General features: G+C 43.9%; 1 protein-coding gene across 1 annotated transcript in view; it reads right to left on the reverse strand.

Annotated features, from left to right (window-relative positions):
- The window catches only part of LOC132240730 (hemicentin-1-like), a 346,372-nt gene that overhangs the window by 247,877 nt on the left and 80,952 nt on the right, over positions 1-17,543 (reverse strand). Inside the window, exon 8 of the mRNA XM_059708312.1 lies at positions 2,773-3,120. Coding sequence (XP_059564295.1) covers positions 2,773-3,120 — 348 coding nt within the window. The remainder of the gene's footprint in view (positions 1-2,772; positions 3,121-17,543) is intronic.

Raw genomic sequence — 17,543 nt, forward strand, 5'->3', positions numbered from 1 at the left:
CAAATCAACAAAAGTATGACTTTTCTTATATTTCCTGGCAGGGCCTAAATACACACTTCTCCAAAGCAGACATACAAATGACCAAGAAACATATGGAAAAATGCTCATCACTAATCATCATAGAGATGCAGATTAAAATAATGAGGTACTACTTTACACCTGTCAGAATGACTCCTTTAAATAAATCAACAAACAACAAATGTTGTCAAGGATGTGGAGAAAAATGAACCCTAATACACTGCTGGTGGGAATGCAGACTGGTACAGCCACTATAGAAATCAGGGTATAGTCTCCTTAAAAACTTAAATATGGAACTGCCATTTGACCCAGTGATGCCACTTCTAGGAAGATATCCTAAGAAGGCTGAAACATCAATCAGAATGAAAATATGCACCCAGAGCTCAGTGAGAGAAAAAGAGAGAGTTAGAAAGAGAGAAAATGACATAAGTCTTCACTTTGACTCCACTTTCTCTCATGCCCATTAATGGACATGCCATCACCTAGAATTATCCCACATCTGAGTTAAACTCAAAAACTTTAGAAATCCAATATGGCTATGGCTGCCTAAGTCAGTGTGTTACTCTTCTTTGCTTGGAAATAAAACACCAACATAAAAAGAAACACATAAAAAAATTCTTCTGAAAACCCCATACTTCAAAATAGGTGGAAAGGCTGCTAAAATAAGCTATGATCACATAGCAGCCATGTGGGAGAAAGTGAAGAGAGGTGTGGAGAATAGTGAGAAGACCATGCACTGGAAATAGCAGGAAGCACCAGCAAAAACACCCTTCCTGAGCATGAGGGGCATGCCTTGGAGATCAAAAGCTACACGCTTGTTTCTAACAAATGGTTCAGCAACTGAGGTGTGCATCCTAGACCTACTTTTGTTTAGAGAGGCAGAGGGCATGGGATATGCAAATATTCACACAGGAGCCATGTTGGTAGGAAAAAGCCTGTCTCTGTGGCAGCAGCTGATGCGAGAATCAGCTCTTCTGGAAGCAACACTAGCCTCCCTGACTCACGAGAAACTTTAGGAAACAGCTGGCCCAGGAAAATTCAATGCATGTAATAAGGAGTAAGTCAGTAAGAGTATTATGGGTACTTCAGCACAGCAACAATACAAATATTATACATTGAAAAAGGAGAAGAAAGATAATAAGAATTTACTAGAAAAATGCTTCCATAGAATAGATGAATACTGTAGCCAAACATTTTATCATGAATTTGAAAACTATTAGGGTATAATGGCACCTATGAATTAATACTACAACGCAAAAATACTAAAATTTAAGAAAACTGTGGCAAGACAACAGGATCTGGCAGAAATCAGGAAGGAAGTGAAATATATAAACAGCAAGCTATATCAAAATTGTAACTGCATGTTGATAGGAAGCTGATCTGGGATTAGGCTCATAGTATTTTTTTGCAACAGGTCATCTAGATAGAGAGAGAATCCAGTGTGGGGTGGGAAGGGGCTGAGGAGAAAGGGAAATGAGACACAGGAGAGACTGGCCTTTTGGGGGACTAGTAGGAAAAAGTGTGAAAGTGGTTTTTGTTGAAGAGAGCTATGGTTTGTATGTTTCTGTTCCCTCAAAATTTGTATGTTGAAATCCCAATGCCCAATGTGAAGTCCTAAGCTCATGAATGAGATTAGTGTCCTTATAAAAAGTTCCAGCCCTACACCTTGAGCTCCCTATGCCTTCTACCATGTGAAGACACACAGAGGGGTTGGCTGTCACAAACTGGAAGAGGGCTTTTACTAGAACCTGACTATGCTGACACCCTGATCTTGAACTTCAAGCCTCCAGAACAGTGAGAAATAAATATTTGTCATTTATAAGCCATATAGTCTGTGCTATTTTTGTAATACCAGCCTGAATGGACTGAAGAGGAAGGTCCTGTTCATGAACTTGAACATTTGGTCAGAAAAGGATGGGAGAAGGTAGAAACATAGAAGGGAAGTTGGCTCCTGGCAGGGAGAGTGGTGTGGGGGTGATGAAAACAGCAGAAACAAGCTTATATGCTTAGAGCTGCCACCACCATGGAATGTGAGCATCAAACCCACTTTGTGGGGGCACAGTGAGAGGAGAGAGAAAACTGACCTGCTATGCATAATTGTTCTTCCTTTTTCTGATTCAGTACTGGGTTCCAGACAGAACATATCAGATTCTTCTGAGACGCTTCTCTGAGTAACAGTGATGTTGTCACATGGAACAGGCCACCTTTGTCCTGGGTGTGAGCCTCAGACTCAGCTGGAATTTCTCTTCCCTCAGAGTCCATCCACTGGACCTTTGGCTGAGGGAACCAGCCCTCTGACTTGCACTCTAATCGGAGTTCTCGGGACTTAGTGACTTCCACAAGTAACTGAGGATGTGAGCCGAGAGCTGGGAAGAGGAAGAGAGAGAAGTCAGGTCCTAAGCTCATTTTTCTGTACATATATCCCGCCCCTGCTTATGAAGAGTTTTTGCTGCTGACTAGACCTCAATGTGCAGAACAGGAAAGTGAGGCACTGAAGAAGTCTAGACTCCTGGGTGAAAGGGGAGTCCATCACAATGCAACACAAATGGCCCCTGCCTATTTCTTGACTCCCACTATGAGTTTCTTTTTTATTTAGCCCCCAGCAGTAATATATGGAATGATGTGGTGAGTAGATGTAATGGCCATCTCCCTTTCTCCTATGACTTTTCTTATATTTCCCAGGAAAATTGGTCCAATGCCTATCCCAGAATAAACTCACCCCTGGGTGTCAGGGGTATAAATGTGGTCCATTACCTGCCACTTTCAGCTCAATCACTGTATCACTGTAGAAGGAGCCATTTTGGAATGCACAGCGATACTGCCCACTGTCAGAGAGTTGGATATTGAAGATTCTCAGGACCACCATTCCCTTATGCATGACATTTCTTTCAAGCTCTGTCCTCTTAAAATACTCCTTCATGGCATCCTGAGGCTTGTCCCTCCCTTCCTCGTACATGTGCACCAGGTGGGAGGGTAGGTATCTGGTCCAGCTTATTTCCATATTTTTAACATTTTGAGGAGGCAAGAGGAAGCAGGGCAGCTCAGCAACACCACCCAGCATGGCCACCAAGGGTTCATGGGGCCCCTGGACTTGGAATGCTCCTGAAAAGAGAACAGAGATGGAGTCAGGGTTGAAGGGGGTGAATTTGGGCAGGTGAGGTGGTGTTGACTACATTATTGGTTGTTTCCATCCTAACCAAGTTCTGAGAACAATGTCTGAAATATTTTCTGGATCTTTTCTGACCTAAACATTCACACAGAGCTAGAGAAAGCTGGAGATGTTAGGTGTTGAAGGTCTATCCCTGGCTAAGGTGAGGCAAGCAAAGGACATAGGGCACCAATTTTGAGGACACACTCACTTTCAGGGTGCAGGTACATAGTTGGAAGATCCTGAGAGTAAGTACCAATTTAAAATTTGGGCCCTAGACTCCTCACTTAACTCACCCTGTGGGGAGGGACCTGAGGAACGTGACTGCAGGAGATGGGAATAGACAGGCTGGCTCCCTCAGCTCAGGTTCTGTCCTTGTCGGTAGGATGGAGGAACCACACAGGAGTCCTGATGGTTCTGAATGGATAGTTGGATGGATAGTGTTGAGGAAGAATCTGAAGCAGCTCGGTAGTAAATTGTTTGAGAATCATTCAAACTGTTTTCCATGAGCATGGGATGAGAAATAGAGGCATATAAGCTAATTGTTTTTATTCCACATTATCTTGAGGCTGTATGCTTTTTTAAATTACCATCTGGAGCTCCTTTATTGTCTCTCAGTCTTAGCCCCACATTATACTCAGATTTACACACACTGGCTGGCACTTAGTAAGTGGATAAAGTTAACCTCTCTACTTTTTGCCAGGATCTCATAACATTTGTATTTTTGTCAAACTTTTTCTTTAAGCTCCCCTCTCTTTTTCTTTTTCCTTTCCCTGACATTACAGAGAATCAGGGAGTCATATAAGGATTCCTACCTGCACCCATTATGAGCATCTGGAGGCAGAGGTAGAGTGAGATGAGGCTGCCATAATAAATTGGAGAGACTTGCTGCCTCCTCAGGTGACTGAGGCAGCATGAGCCCAAGGCGTTGTGCTGATGACTCATTGGAAAAGGAGGAAAACACTGTAATAAGGAGAGAGATAAAAAGAGATCTCTGAGACTTAAGTCAAGGGGCAGAGAAAGGAGGGAATGAAGAAATCTCACTCCTAGGCAGGTATTGGGCACATCTTATCTATGGGACTATGGTGAGGAAGAGTAAGAGTCTTGCTCCTTTTCCTACAAATTTTGGAACCCATGATTTTTAGGACTACTCAGGGCACTCACACTTCCAGTCTCTCTGTTCCTTATGCATTTCTGTCTGCTCCCACTCGGCCTCCTTCTCTGGCTTCTCTTCCTCACCTCACAGCCTAACTGCTCCTCCCCCAGGGCCCTTTCTGGATCCTTTTAAAAAAATCTCACTTTATATATTCTCCCTATGAGGTTATTTGTAATGTAATGGCTCCAGGTATCTTCTACATGCTGATGACTCACTCCTACATTTATATCTTCTGTACATAATGTCTGGTGATCCAGGGTCAGGACCCTGCTTCTAGAGCAGTGGTTCTCAACCTTCCTAATGCTGTGACCCTTTAATACAGTTCCTCATGTTGTGGTGACCCCCAACCATAAAATTATTTTCGTTGCTACTTCATAACTGTAATTTTGCTACTGTTATGAATCGTAACGTAAATATCTGATATGCAGGATGTATTTTCATTGTTAGAAATTGAACATAATTAAAGCATAGTGATTAATCACAAAAACAATATGTAATTATATATGTGTTTTCTGTTGGTCTTAGGTGACCCCTGTGAAAGGGTCGTTCGACCCCCAAAGGGGTCGCGACCCACAGGTTGAGAACCGCTGTTCTAGAGGAATCAGGAGCCTAAGGGCCCCTCTGCCTTGGACCAACAGAAAAAGTAGGTGGCTTTTGTACTTTCCAGCATCACTCCCTCCCCAGCCTGGCCAAGTAAGGCTTCTGGTGCCCTTTTTAAAAAGATGTAAATTAGCAGTGGAAGTAAAGCAGAGGCTGTAACACCTCAACAACCACTACAATTTGGAATTTGGTGACCATGTCTGTGAAGTTTGCCGCCCAGGGCCCAGGGCTCAGAGATCTTGCTGCTCAGAGAGTGTCTAGGAAGGGTTGGCCAAAAGCATGGAGGGGAAGACATCCCAAAGGCCATGTTCTCTCTAGGCAGAGGAGAAATGTACTTTGTATGTGGGGGAATGGATCCTGAGCTGGTAGAGGCATGTGGTATATAATTGTGCAGGGTCTTAAGGACCATGGGAGCAACTGCAGACATGGAGCATATATTACCTCTCCACGGACTAGGCAGCACTTCTCAAACTTTTTCATGTCATGGCACACAGAGAACATGATGTTATTTGTTGGGCACACTGTAGTAAACTGCAAGAGGATTAGGCTATAAGGGCTTTATGGGGGAAAATGACATTTTCTCTATATTATACAATTATATAAGAAGAATGTAATAGAAATTTAAACAAATATGTAAATATGTCTTTAGAAGTAATACACCTAAAATCTTAAATTTTTATAATTTTTTAAAATATATATTTTATTGATTTTTTTTACAGAGAGGAAGGGAGAGGGATAGAGAGTTAGAAACATCAATGAGAGAGAAACATCAATCAGCTGCCTCCTGCACACTCCCCACTGGGGTTGTGCCCGAAACCAAGGTACATGCCCTGACCTTAATTGAACCTGGGACCCTTCAGTCCACAGACCGACGCTCTATCCACTGAGCATACCGGTCAGGGCAAATTTTTATAATTTTTGAAGTTGCTTGAATAAGTATAGCTTTTTGATTTCTGATTATATATTTGAAATGACTACAGATAATTATCAATGTGCAATTATAATTATCAATGATGATCCCTTCAATTTCTTATTTTTAGGATTTTAATAAACTTGATTTCAGAGAAGTCAGAAACAGATAGAAACATCGATGGTGAGACAGAATCATTCATTGCCTCTTGCATGTCTTTCTCTCCCTGTGCCCCGACCCCCTCCCCCCCCCCCCGCCCGCCCCTGCCCGCCCATCCAGCCCTTCCCCAGGGATCAAGCCCACAACCAAGGCATGCACCCTGACTGGGAATTTAACCTTGACCTCCTGGTTTGTAGGTCAATGATCAACCACTGAGCAACACTGGCAGAGCTTCAATTTCATTATAGTCACCATTGGTGAGCTAGTTCTCTTGCATAAGTAGGCAATACGAATTTTTAAATCTTTCAATCCCATTTATTTAAATTATACTTAAAGAACCTCACAGCTCCTTCTTTTCTTTCATTCCCAAATGTAATTCCAATTGTAAAAATTGGAATGGATTTAAAATCCAATTGAATTATTACTTTGGAGAAAAATTAAGGAGTTTTACTTTGTAGAATGTGCATGCAATGTTAAGATAATCTCTATGCAACTAGTTTGCACATATCTACTGCATATAGATTTAAAAAAATCATTTGATTTAATTGAGACAGAGTTTGGATGTGGCTGCTTTGAGCTCTACCAGGAACCCCTCTCTGGCCTCCAATCCACTCCAGGTATGGATACATATGGGCTTCTTGAGCACCTGCACTTTGAACTCTTCCTGTTGCTCTATGGGGTCCTTTTCCTGAAGGGCAATATTCAGTGCAGTTGGCTGAAGACTAAATCTAGGTAGTTGATGAATCCCAGTGTGTAGTTGCTGTCACCAAACAGAGTGTGACAGAAGGTCCTCTTCCCATTTGCTGCTTATCTTGCAAAGCCATCTGAAGGCCCCACCTTGTGGGAAAACTGGCATAAGACATGTTTATGGATGAAGCAAGAAGTCCTACTGGTGTCTGTACTGGTACATGGTACCTTCAACTAAGTGGGGCCTGTTTCCAATTCTCTTACAAGTGTAGGAAATGACAGATTAGGGACATTTTATGGCAACTATCTCACTTGGGAAAGAAAGCCTTACCTAGTTGCTCCCTAACAGGACAGAGCCAGCTCTGCCCCAGTGCAGGAGACACTATGGAAACAATGCAGAGGCCTAAGAAGCTGCTGAGAAAACTGATAGAGAAAGATGGGGAGGATCTTAGCAATGAGTTCCAGGCTATTTGTACTGAGCTCTTCACAGAGCCACATCTTACCTAAATCTCTTTATAGAAACTCACTGTAAAATTAAAATGCCCAATTCAATGTCTCTAAAAGTTCCTTTGTGCTTCTTCCACACAACACATGATGTATTTATGGTGAAACCCAAAAGGATATGGTTTTAAAAAAAGGAAAGCGGGAGCACGACTTCTTGCTCTATAAAGTCTCAAGGACCTGAAGGATGATGTGGAAGTTAGGGGTTCTCTCAGGCAACTCTCAAGAAGCAGCACCCAGCCCTAATTAGGGGTCTTACTATCTAAGAGCAGGGATTTAGAGTACTTTGCCAGCTGTCAGTCATACTTTGCTGGATCAGTCTGATGTTCTTGGTAAATTCCTTAGGAAGATTCACTAGGTCCACCATGGCTACTTCCTCAGGCGACACTGAAATCACGAGCTAGTGATTTCATTTTAGTATTTCCCATTCTTCAGTATTTATAACTTTCTTCTCTGCAATTGAGAATCCTGGTTCTTGCTACTTAATATGTTTATTTTTTTATAAATCCTCCTCTGTTCCTACCCTTTATTCTACATGAATGCCCTCCTCATTCCTCTCTAGTCCTATGCTAATCATTCCCTCCACATAGATGCCTCCTTATCTTGTTTGTGCTCTGGCATGTCCCACGTCATTCTTCACTGGCTCTGACACTCATCAGAGAACTACCCCCTCCCCCCATGGACTTTCACCTCCCCCACATCAGGCTGCCTCCATGGGTTGGTATCCCTTCATTGCTTAGGCTTTGATCCTTTGCTGTGGGTCACCTCAGTTTCCCTTCTACACTCTGTCTCCTCTAACTGCCAACACAGATGTGGATTTTGCTCTGCCTCCTGAACAGCTTAGGACTGGGTTGGTCAGAAAGGGAAGGGAAGGGAAAGGACAGAAAGAGAAAGAGAAAAAAGGAATGGGAGAGGAGGGAAAGGCTATTCCTTGTTTTGTTTTTTAGATATATTTTAGCCATAACCAGTTTTGCTCAGTGGATAGAGCATCAGCCTGTGGACTGAAAGGTCCCAGGTTCGATTGAGGTCAAGGGCATGTACCTTGGTTGTGGGCACATCTCCAGTAGGGAGTGTGCAGGAGGCAGCTGATCAATGTTTCTAACTCTCTGTAAAAAAAAAAAAAATTAATAAAATATATTTAAAAATATATTTTAATTGATTTCAGAGAGAAAGGGAGAGGGAGAAAGAGATAGAAACATCAATGATGAGAGAGAATCATTGATTGGCTGCCTCCTGCATTCCCCACACTGGGGATGCAGCCATAACTCGGGCATGTGCCCTGGCCGGGAATTGAACCATGAACTCCTGGTTCATATGTTGATGCTCAACCACTGAGCCATGCTGGTCAGGGAATCCCTTGTTTTTAAAGTAAAAGAAAGACAACTGTGAGAGATGTAATGGAAAATAAGCCTTTACAACCCATTTTATGAACGAGGTCATGTGGGGTTTGAGGGTATGAACATTCATCTCATTGACACTACTCCTCACTGAGGATCTTGAAGAGTCTTTTCACACCCTCAGGTGTATGTACACTCAATTATGAAGACCACTGATATAGGCATTACAGGTTAAGTAATAGAATGCAAATACCCAGGAAGAGACTTCCCAGCTCAGAATCCTGGTAAACTGGCCTCTTAGTTACCATAATTATTTTACTCTAACCTCTACAGTTCTACCCACCTTTCCCTCCTTTGTCCTTTTTCATCCCACTTTCCTATCAAAAAGCATAGCTCACTCCCAGCTGGTATGCCTTAGTGGTTGAGCATCAACCCATGCAAGAGGTCTCTGGTTCAATTCCCTGTCAGGCCAGATGCCAGGTTTCAGGCTTGATCCCTGGTTGGAGGTGTGCAGGAAGCAGCAGATCAACGTTTCTCTCTCATTGATGTTTTTATCTCTCCCTTCCTCTCTCTCTATAAAACAAAACAAAACAAAACAAAACAAAACAAACCACCATAAAAATAAAATAAAAGCACAGCTCTCTCCATCCACACCTCCTCTGTGCAGTGGAACCTTTCACAGAACACTAATGTGGTCCTTTCTTCAAACTGCCTCCTCCTCCAACTTTGGGACTGACCCCCTCTATAGGCAGGGCCTCCAGACTTACCTTTGCTCTTCTGTGGGGCTGGGTCTCTCCTGATCTGTGGTAGCTCCGGTTAGAGACTTTCTCTCAGGTGCTCAAGGCTGGGAGCTAGAGGTGGTGTGGGTTAGAGGAGGGATGTGAAGAAATGCTGAAAGGAAAGGAACTTCATGAGACTAACTTGCATTCTCTGATGGACTTTGGACTGTAGGTGTGGCATCTGAAGGGTGGACACAAATACTAAGATTCACAATGCAATATTCCAAGGGCCTTTTATGTCTACTTTAGATTATGACCAGATATGTAAGTGGGTAAAAGTCATGAAAAAAAGCTCACAACTGAACATATAGCCTATAAATTAATGATTAACATAAAAAAACTGAATTTGAAATGCTGTCTGGCAATCACATTCATTTCCTTGAACATGCTCTACATGCTCCACATTTTTTCGTTCTCACACTTCCTCCCTCACTTTGCTAAATCTTCTTAGCTGCCTCTTTTTATTGACCAAAAGAAGCCATTGAACAGAAATGTTTTCATCTCCCATACATCAGATTCATACCTATACCCACTCTCTCCAAAACAAAGCCCAACTTCATTTGTCAGTAATTTCTTTCTTTTTTAAAAAAATATATTGTATTGATTTTTTACAGAGAGGAAGGGAGAAGGATAATTAGAAACATCGATGAGAGAGAAACATCGATCAGCTGCCTCCTGCACACCCCCTATTGGGGATGTGCCCGCAACCAAGGTACATGCCCTTGACCAGAATCAAACCTGGGACTCTTCAGTCCACAGGCCAACGCTTTAGTCACTGGGCCAAACTGGTCAGGGCAGTAATTTCTCCTTTTCTGTTGTAATGGAGAAAGTAGCTTTCTATCTCCTTGCCCCAGGCCTTCCTATCATTTTGGAACTCATAATTTGTGTATTGAATCTTGGTTTGCATGAACTCTCTAGACATGTTTCTGTTTTCTAGACTTTATGCTGACTGATACACTAAAGTCCCAGTTTCATCATCTGTTAAATGGATTTATAATAATAATAATACCTACAGCATTTGGGAAAGATGGGTCCTTGCTTGGGTCCCACACTTTAGAAGCCTCACATATCTAATCTAGTAATAGACAAACATGGTAATTGAAGGTACCTTCACTACACCTCCCATTGGCTAATCAGCGAGCTATGCAAGTTAACCACCAACAAAGATGGAGGTTAATTTGCATATGTAGGCGCGCGAAGTGGCAGAGTGAAAACTGAAGGTGGCTCCGGCCGGAGCAGCGAAGGCTTGAAAGCGGCTCCGGCCGGAGCGAAAGCCTGGGTCCTGGGTGCCAGAGGAAAACTGGTGCCGGCAGCCAGGGGAAGGGACAACCTATTGCATGAATCTTTTCGTGCAACAGGCATCTAGTCATAAATAATACAAAATGCACTTATTAAAATGTAGATAGCACTGTCATTTGGCAATCAGTGCTCAGTATGACGGGTCCCCTCAAACATCTGCTCTCATAATTAACACCATTCAGGCCCAGGGAAACATACCTCTGTAGTTTAGTCCTATATCCTTACAACAAAACTGTATCTGAATGCAGTAAAAGTCTCTGGCTTATATTGTGGGGAGTTTTGGTGCCAATTTCAAACATAGTTTGATTTAAGACATTGTGTTTTACCCTTACACTACAGTGCCTAGACAGTGCAAGGTTATTTCCTCTCCTTGTGCACATGCTCCACATTCCAGTGTCGAGCTTGAAAGTTACTTGCAATAGCAGGTCAGCTGTAAAACTACCATGGAATTTGCTACAAATTTGGGTCTTTCAATACTTTGTATGGAACAACAACTAAATGCATGTTCAGGTTGCCTTGATCCACCTGTTCATTGGTGGGCCTAGAAGAGGAGTTTCGTCACTAGGGAAGCCCCAGGCTTACTTCCTGCACTTACCTCCTGCACTCTGGGACAGCTTGGGAAGGATAGATTTGCAGATTTTATCTAGCTCTCTCTGCTGATGTTCAAATTCTTCCTTCTATGCAGTCTGATTCTTATCAAGCCAGGTGATAACTTCATTACATTTGTCAAGAATCTTCTGTTTATCCTCATCATTGAGCTGAACTTAAAGTTTCTCATCTTTGGCGATTGCCTCTATATTGACTGGAAAGATTATAGGTGAATTTTTGGAAGATGCCTGTCCCACCGCTTCTTTTCTTCAGCTTTGTACTTCTCTCACAGCTTCTTGGACCATATGTTTGCTGTCTTCCTTGGTCAAACAGTTCTCCTGGCTAGTGATGGTAATCTTGTTCTCTTTTCCTGTACTCATATCCACAACAAAGACATTGAAGGTGCCATTAGGATCAAAAGTGACCTCAATTTGAGGAACATCACAGAGTACAGGTGGCATATCTGTGAGTTCCAACTTGCCAGGTAGGTTGTTATCCTTGCCTATGGTGCACTAATCTTTCTAATCCTGAATGAGCACACCTGGCTGGTGGTCAGAGTAGGTAGTGAAGGTCTGGGTCTGCTTCAGGTCCAAGTATTTATATCAGATTGGTGGTTCTTGTTTAAGAAGGCTTAGAATTATTGATTCAATTTCTTCTTTTTTTAAAAAAATTATTGACAGTATTACAGATGTTCCCCATTTTACCCCCTTTTGCTACCCTCTACCTAGCCCTCCCACCCTAGGCTATCACCACATTATTGCCTATGTCCATGGGATATATATTAATTTCTTCTAGTCCCCCTCACTCCCCATCTCTCTGAGATCTGTTAGTCTCTTACATGTATCCATGCCTCTGATTCTATTTTCTTTGTCAGTTTATTTTGTTCATTAGATTCCGCATATTAGTGAGATCATATGGTATTTGTCTTTCTCTGACTGGCTTATTTTTGCTTAGTGTAATAATTTACAGGTCCATCATGCTGTTGCAAAGGGTAAGAGTTCCATCTTTTTTTTTTTTTTTTTTTTTTTTACAGCTGCACAGTATTCCTTTATGTAAATGTACTACAGCTTTTTATTTATTCATCTACTGATGGGCACTTGGGCTGTTTCCAGATCTTGGCTATTGTAAATAATGCTGCAATGAACATAAGTGTGTATATAAGCTTATTGTGCTCAAAGGCCGGCTTTCTGGCAGCAGTTGGCCCAGGGTGGGTCAGCAAAAATCCCAGGACACCTGGGGATCCTCCTCTACCCACCTCCCCCTGCCTGCCAGCTGTCAGACTTAGTCACTGAAAAGGCTATTTCTGAAAGGGCGTTGGCAGCATTGGAAGGATGGGACTTCTGTATATCCTGTGAGGGAGAGATGCCACTCAGACTTCAGGGAAGATGGTGGGTGTGTTTCCCCATTCTAGAGCCACATGACTGAGTCTATTGTAGAATATTTCCCTGAACTGGGCAGGGCAGAACCCCTCATAGGCACATCAGGGGGGTCGGCCTGAAGCCAGGAGTTTCTATCAGCTCTTTTGTGATGGGGAAGCACCAGTCAGATTCCTGGGAAAGTAGGGGGAATGGCCCCTCCCCAGAGGCAGTCACTGATGTCCCTTAAGACTGCCCAGACCCATAGGCCTGGCCTCTGCTGCTGACTCCTCATGCAAGGTTGAGTCAAGATGCAAGGTGGGGCCAGCAGGATTCCAGAGGGTGGGATGAGCTATATCCCAGAGGGCAGGGTAGCTGCTTTTCCCCAGGCTGCTGCTGGGAGGGGCCTGTGCCTCTCAGGATAAATGGCTGTTGTGTTATTGGGAGGGGAGACTGAGCACAGGTATTCTGGCAGCTTTTCTCCCATGTCTGTCCTCAATGATCCTCACCCTCTCCTCAGGTGACTCTGGTCCACACCACCCTCCCTCCACTGAAGCGCAGAGTGAGTGGCTGCAAAAGAAAATCCTGTAGTCTGGTCTTTTAAAACAAAAAGTGGCATTGTCCTGCAGGCTCTGTATTTCCCTGGCCAATAGTGGCCCCATGGTAGCATTTCACTTCTGGATGCTATGTGAGCGGCTGTTCCCACCTCTGGTGCTCCAGAATGGGGATCAGAGCCTGGAGTTCAGGCCTCATTCTTCTCAGGGGGAAACTCCCAACTCTACTCTCCAAAGCCCTCAACCCTCCCACTCTCCAACCCCCACCACACACCCTCTCCACTCAACTCCCCGCCCCGTGCCCCGCCCCCCCAACATACACAGCTCCAACCTCCTCCACCACAGGGGGATATACCTCTGCACCCTTGACCTGCCGCCTGTGGAAGCAGGGCCAGCCCTGTTGTGACTCTGCCCTTCTTGGCAGTCTCCAGGTGGTTTCTGCTCATCCTTGTTCAAAGTCTTTTTAGCTAGCCTTCATTTGGAAATTCAGGGTGAATGTTGCCCAGTTTAGTTGTATTTCTAGTTTGGTTCTGCAAAGAAGTGCGAGAAAGATCCACCTACTCTGCCACCATCTTGAAACTCCTCTCTTGAGCTCTTACCAATTATTTGCTCTGTTTGGTGGCATAATATTTGGACTTATTTTAGTGTCACATATCAACATTTTCCTGATCCATAAATTGTACTGGACACACAAGTGTTTCCCTGCCTAAGCCTCCATTCCCTTCATTCTAGGGCCTGCTCCTGCCTGAATTTTTGCCAGGAGGGAAGAAACAGGATCGTGTAAACTTAAGGAGGGTCCAGAGGAGACAGCAAAGTCTCTATCAGGAATGTGATATTGGGCTAGCGAATGAAGTCATTAGTACTTACCTGACTTTTACCTTCATGGTGATCACAGGCTAGTAGAGGAGGCAGCTTTCAAAGGGAATAGTTCCCATGTAGATAGTTCACTGTCATAATAGATTTTATCTAAAAAAAAAAAAAAAAAAAAAAAAAAAAGGAAGGAGAGAGTAATTGTTGGACTAAAAGCTCCATGAGGGCAAGCGTCCTATCAATCTTTTCACAATGCCTAAAATATAACATTATTTAATGTACTACAGGCTCTGTGCATGGATCCATGCACCGGTGGGTCCCTCAGCCTGGCCTGTGTCCCCTCGCAATCCGGGACCACTTGGAGGATGTTGGAGAGCTGGTGTTGGCCTGATTCCCGCAGGCCAAGCTTGGAGAGCTGGTGTTGGCCTGATCCCCGCAGGCCAAGCCAAGGGACCCCACTGGTGTATGATTAAGGCCATTGGAGGGCTCCAGGGCATGTCCAAAAGACCCAGAGTAATTGGTTGGGTTGTGGGTATTTGGAACAGTGGGCAATTTATTCAAATTAGAGGATGAATGAGGGTGAGTAGCCTGCATCAAAACTTAAAAGTTGATTATATAAAAATTTTTCCCTTTTAAGCCTTGTTTGATGCACTCTTTTTTATTTCCCCATGCCTGGTCTCATGGTCACTCTCCCCATTTGTTGATGCATGAGGCCCTGTCTTCTATGACACCCTCCAAGCCCGGTTAGGTCATTATCCTTGTGACATCACTGTCCACATGGACAAGCCATTCAAAACCCTTGCCTTCCTTGTTATTGAACTCTTTAACAGCAAATGTTTATATTGTGGATTTTTTTTTTTTTTGGTGCCAATTTCAAATAGAGTTTGGTTTAAGACATTGTGTTTTGCTTTTACACTACAGTTCCTGGAAAGTTCAGGGTTATTTCCTCTCCTTGTGCACATGCTCCACATTCAATTGTTGAGCTTGAAAGTTACTTACTATAGTAGCTCAGCTGTAAAACTACCATGGAATTTGCTACAAATTTGGGACTTTCAGTACTTTGTGTGGAAAAACAACTAAATGCATGTTCAGGTTGCCTTGATCCACCTGTTCATTGGTGGGCCTAGAAGAGGAGTTTCGTCGCTAGGGAAGCCCCAGGCTTACCTCCTGCACTTACCTCCTGCACTCTGGGACAGCTTGGGAAGGATAGATTTGCATAATTTCTCCAGCTCTTTCTGCTGATGTTCAAATTATTTCTTCTCTGTAGTCTGATTCTTACCAAGCCAGGTGATAACTTCATTACATTTGTCCAGAATTTTCTGTTTATCCTAATCATTGAGCTGAACTTAAAGTTTCTCATCTTTGGTGATTGCCTCTATATTGACTGCAAAGAGTATAAGTGAATTTTTGGAAGATGCCTTGTCCCACCGCTTCTCCTCTTCAGCTTTGTACTTCTCTCTCAGCTTCTTGGACCATATGTTTACTGTCTTCCTTGGTCAAACAGTTCTCCTGGTTAGTGATGGTAATCTTATTCTCTATTCCTGTACTCAAATCCACAGCAAAGACATTGAAGGTGCCATTAGCATCAATATCAAAAGTGACCTCAATCTGAGGAAGACCACAGAGTACAGGTGGCATGTCTGTGAGTTCCAACTTGCCAGGTAAGTTGTTATCCTTGCCTATGGTGCACTATTCTTTGTAATCCTGAATGAGCACACATGACTGGTGGTCAGAGTAGGTAGTGAAGGTCTGGGTATGCTTCAGGCCTAAGTATTTATATCAGACTGGTGGTTCTTGTTTTAAAAGGCTTAGAATTATTTATTTAATTTCTTCTTTTTTTAAAAAAAAATATTGACAGTATCACTGATGTCCCCCATTTTACCCCTGTTTGCTCCCCTCTACCCAGCTCCCCACCCCAGGCTATCACCACATTATTGCCTATGTCCATGGGATAATTTCTTCCAGTCCCCCTCACTCCCCATCCCTCTGAGATCTGTTAGTCTCTTACATGCATCCATGCCTCTGATTCTATTTTCTTTGTCAGTTTATTTTGTTCATTAGATTCCACATATTAGCGAGATCATATGGTATTTGTCTTTCTCTGACTGGCTTATTTTTGCTTAGTGTAATAATATCCAGGTCCATCATGCTGTTGCAAAGGGTAAGAGTTCCATCTTTTTTACAGCTGCATTGTGTTCCTTTATGTAAATGTACTACAGCTTTTCATTTACTCATCTACTGATGGGCACTTGGGCTGTTTCCAGATCTTGGCTATTGTAACTAACGCTGCAATGAACATAAGGGTGTATATAAGCTTTCTGTGCTCCAGGGCTGGCTTTCTGGCAGCAGTTAGCCCAGGGCGGGTCAGCAAACAACCCAGGAGACTGGGGGCTCCTCCTCCACCCACCTCCTCCTGCCAGCCAGCTGTCAGACTTAGTCACTGAAAAGGCTATTTCTGAAAGGGCGTTGGCAGCATTGGAAGGATGGGACTTCTGTATCTCCTGTGAGGGAGAGGTGCCACTCAGACTTCAGGGAAGAGGGTGGATGTGTTTCCCCATCCAAGAGCCACACGATTGAGTCTATTGTAGAATATTTCCCTGAACTGGGCAGGGCAGAGCCCCTCATAGGCACATCAGTGGGGTCTGCCTGAGCCAGGAGTTTCTATCAGCTCTTTTGTGATGGAGAAGCACCAGTCAGATTCCTGGGAAAGTAGGGGGAATGGCCCCCCCCCAAGCCAGTCACTGATGTCCCTTGAGACTGCCCAGACCAGTGATGGCAAACCTATGACATCCGTGTCAAAGGTGACACACGAACTCATTTTTTTGGTTGATTTTTCTTAAACGGCATTTAAATATATAAAATAAATATCAAAAATATAAATCTTTATTTTACTATGGTTGGAAATATCGAAAAATTTCTATATGTGACACGGCACCAGAGTTAAGTTAGGGTTTTTCAAAATGCTGACACGCTGAGTTCAAAAGGTTCGGCATCACTGGCCCAGACCCATAGGCCTGGCCTCTGCTGCTGACTCCTCAGCTGGGGCCAAGATGCAAGATGGGGCCAGCAGGATTCCAGAGGGTGGGATGAGCTATATCCCAGAGGGCAGGGTAGTTGCTTTTTTCCAGTCTGCTGTTGAGAGAGGCCTGTGCCTCTCAGGAAAAATGGCTGTTGTGTTTTTGGGTGGGAGAGACCAAGCACAGGTATTTTAGCAGCTGCTCTCCCATGTCTCTCCTCAATGACTCTCACCCCAAACTCTCATCAGGTGACTCTAGTCCACATCACCCTCCCTCCACTGAAGCCCAGAGTGAGTGGCTGCAAAAGAAGATCCTGTAGTCTGGTCCTTTAAAATAAAAAGTGGCATTGTCTGGCAGGCTCTGTATTTCCCTGGCCAATAGTGGCCCCATGGTAGCATTTCACCTCTGGATGCTATGTGAGCGGCTGTTCCCACCTCTGGTGCTCCAGGATGGGGATCAGAGCCTGGGGTTCAGGCCTCATTCTTCTCAGGGGGAAACTCCCAACTCTACTCTCCGAAGCCCTCAACCCTCCCACTCTCCAACCCCCACCACACACCCTCTCCACTCAACTCCCTGCCCCGTGCCCCGCGCCACCCCCCCCCCCCCCCCCCCGACACACACAGCT

This window comes from Myotis daubentonii, chromosome 9, assembly GCF_963259705.1.
Source record: "Myotis daubentonii chromosome 9, mMyoDau2.1, whole genome shotgun sequence".
Taxonomy (NCBI): domain Eukaryota; kingdom Metazoa; phylum Chordata; class Mammalia; order Chiroptera; family Vespertilionidae; genus Myotis; species Myotis daubentonii.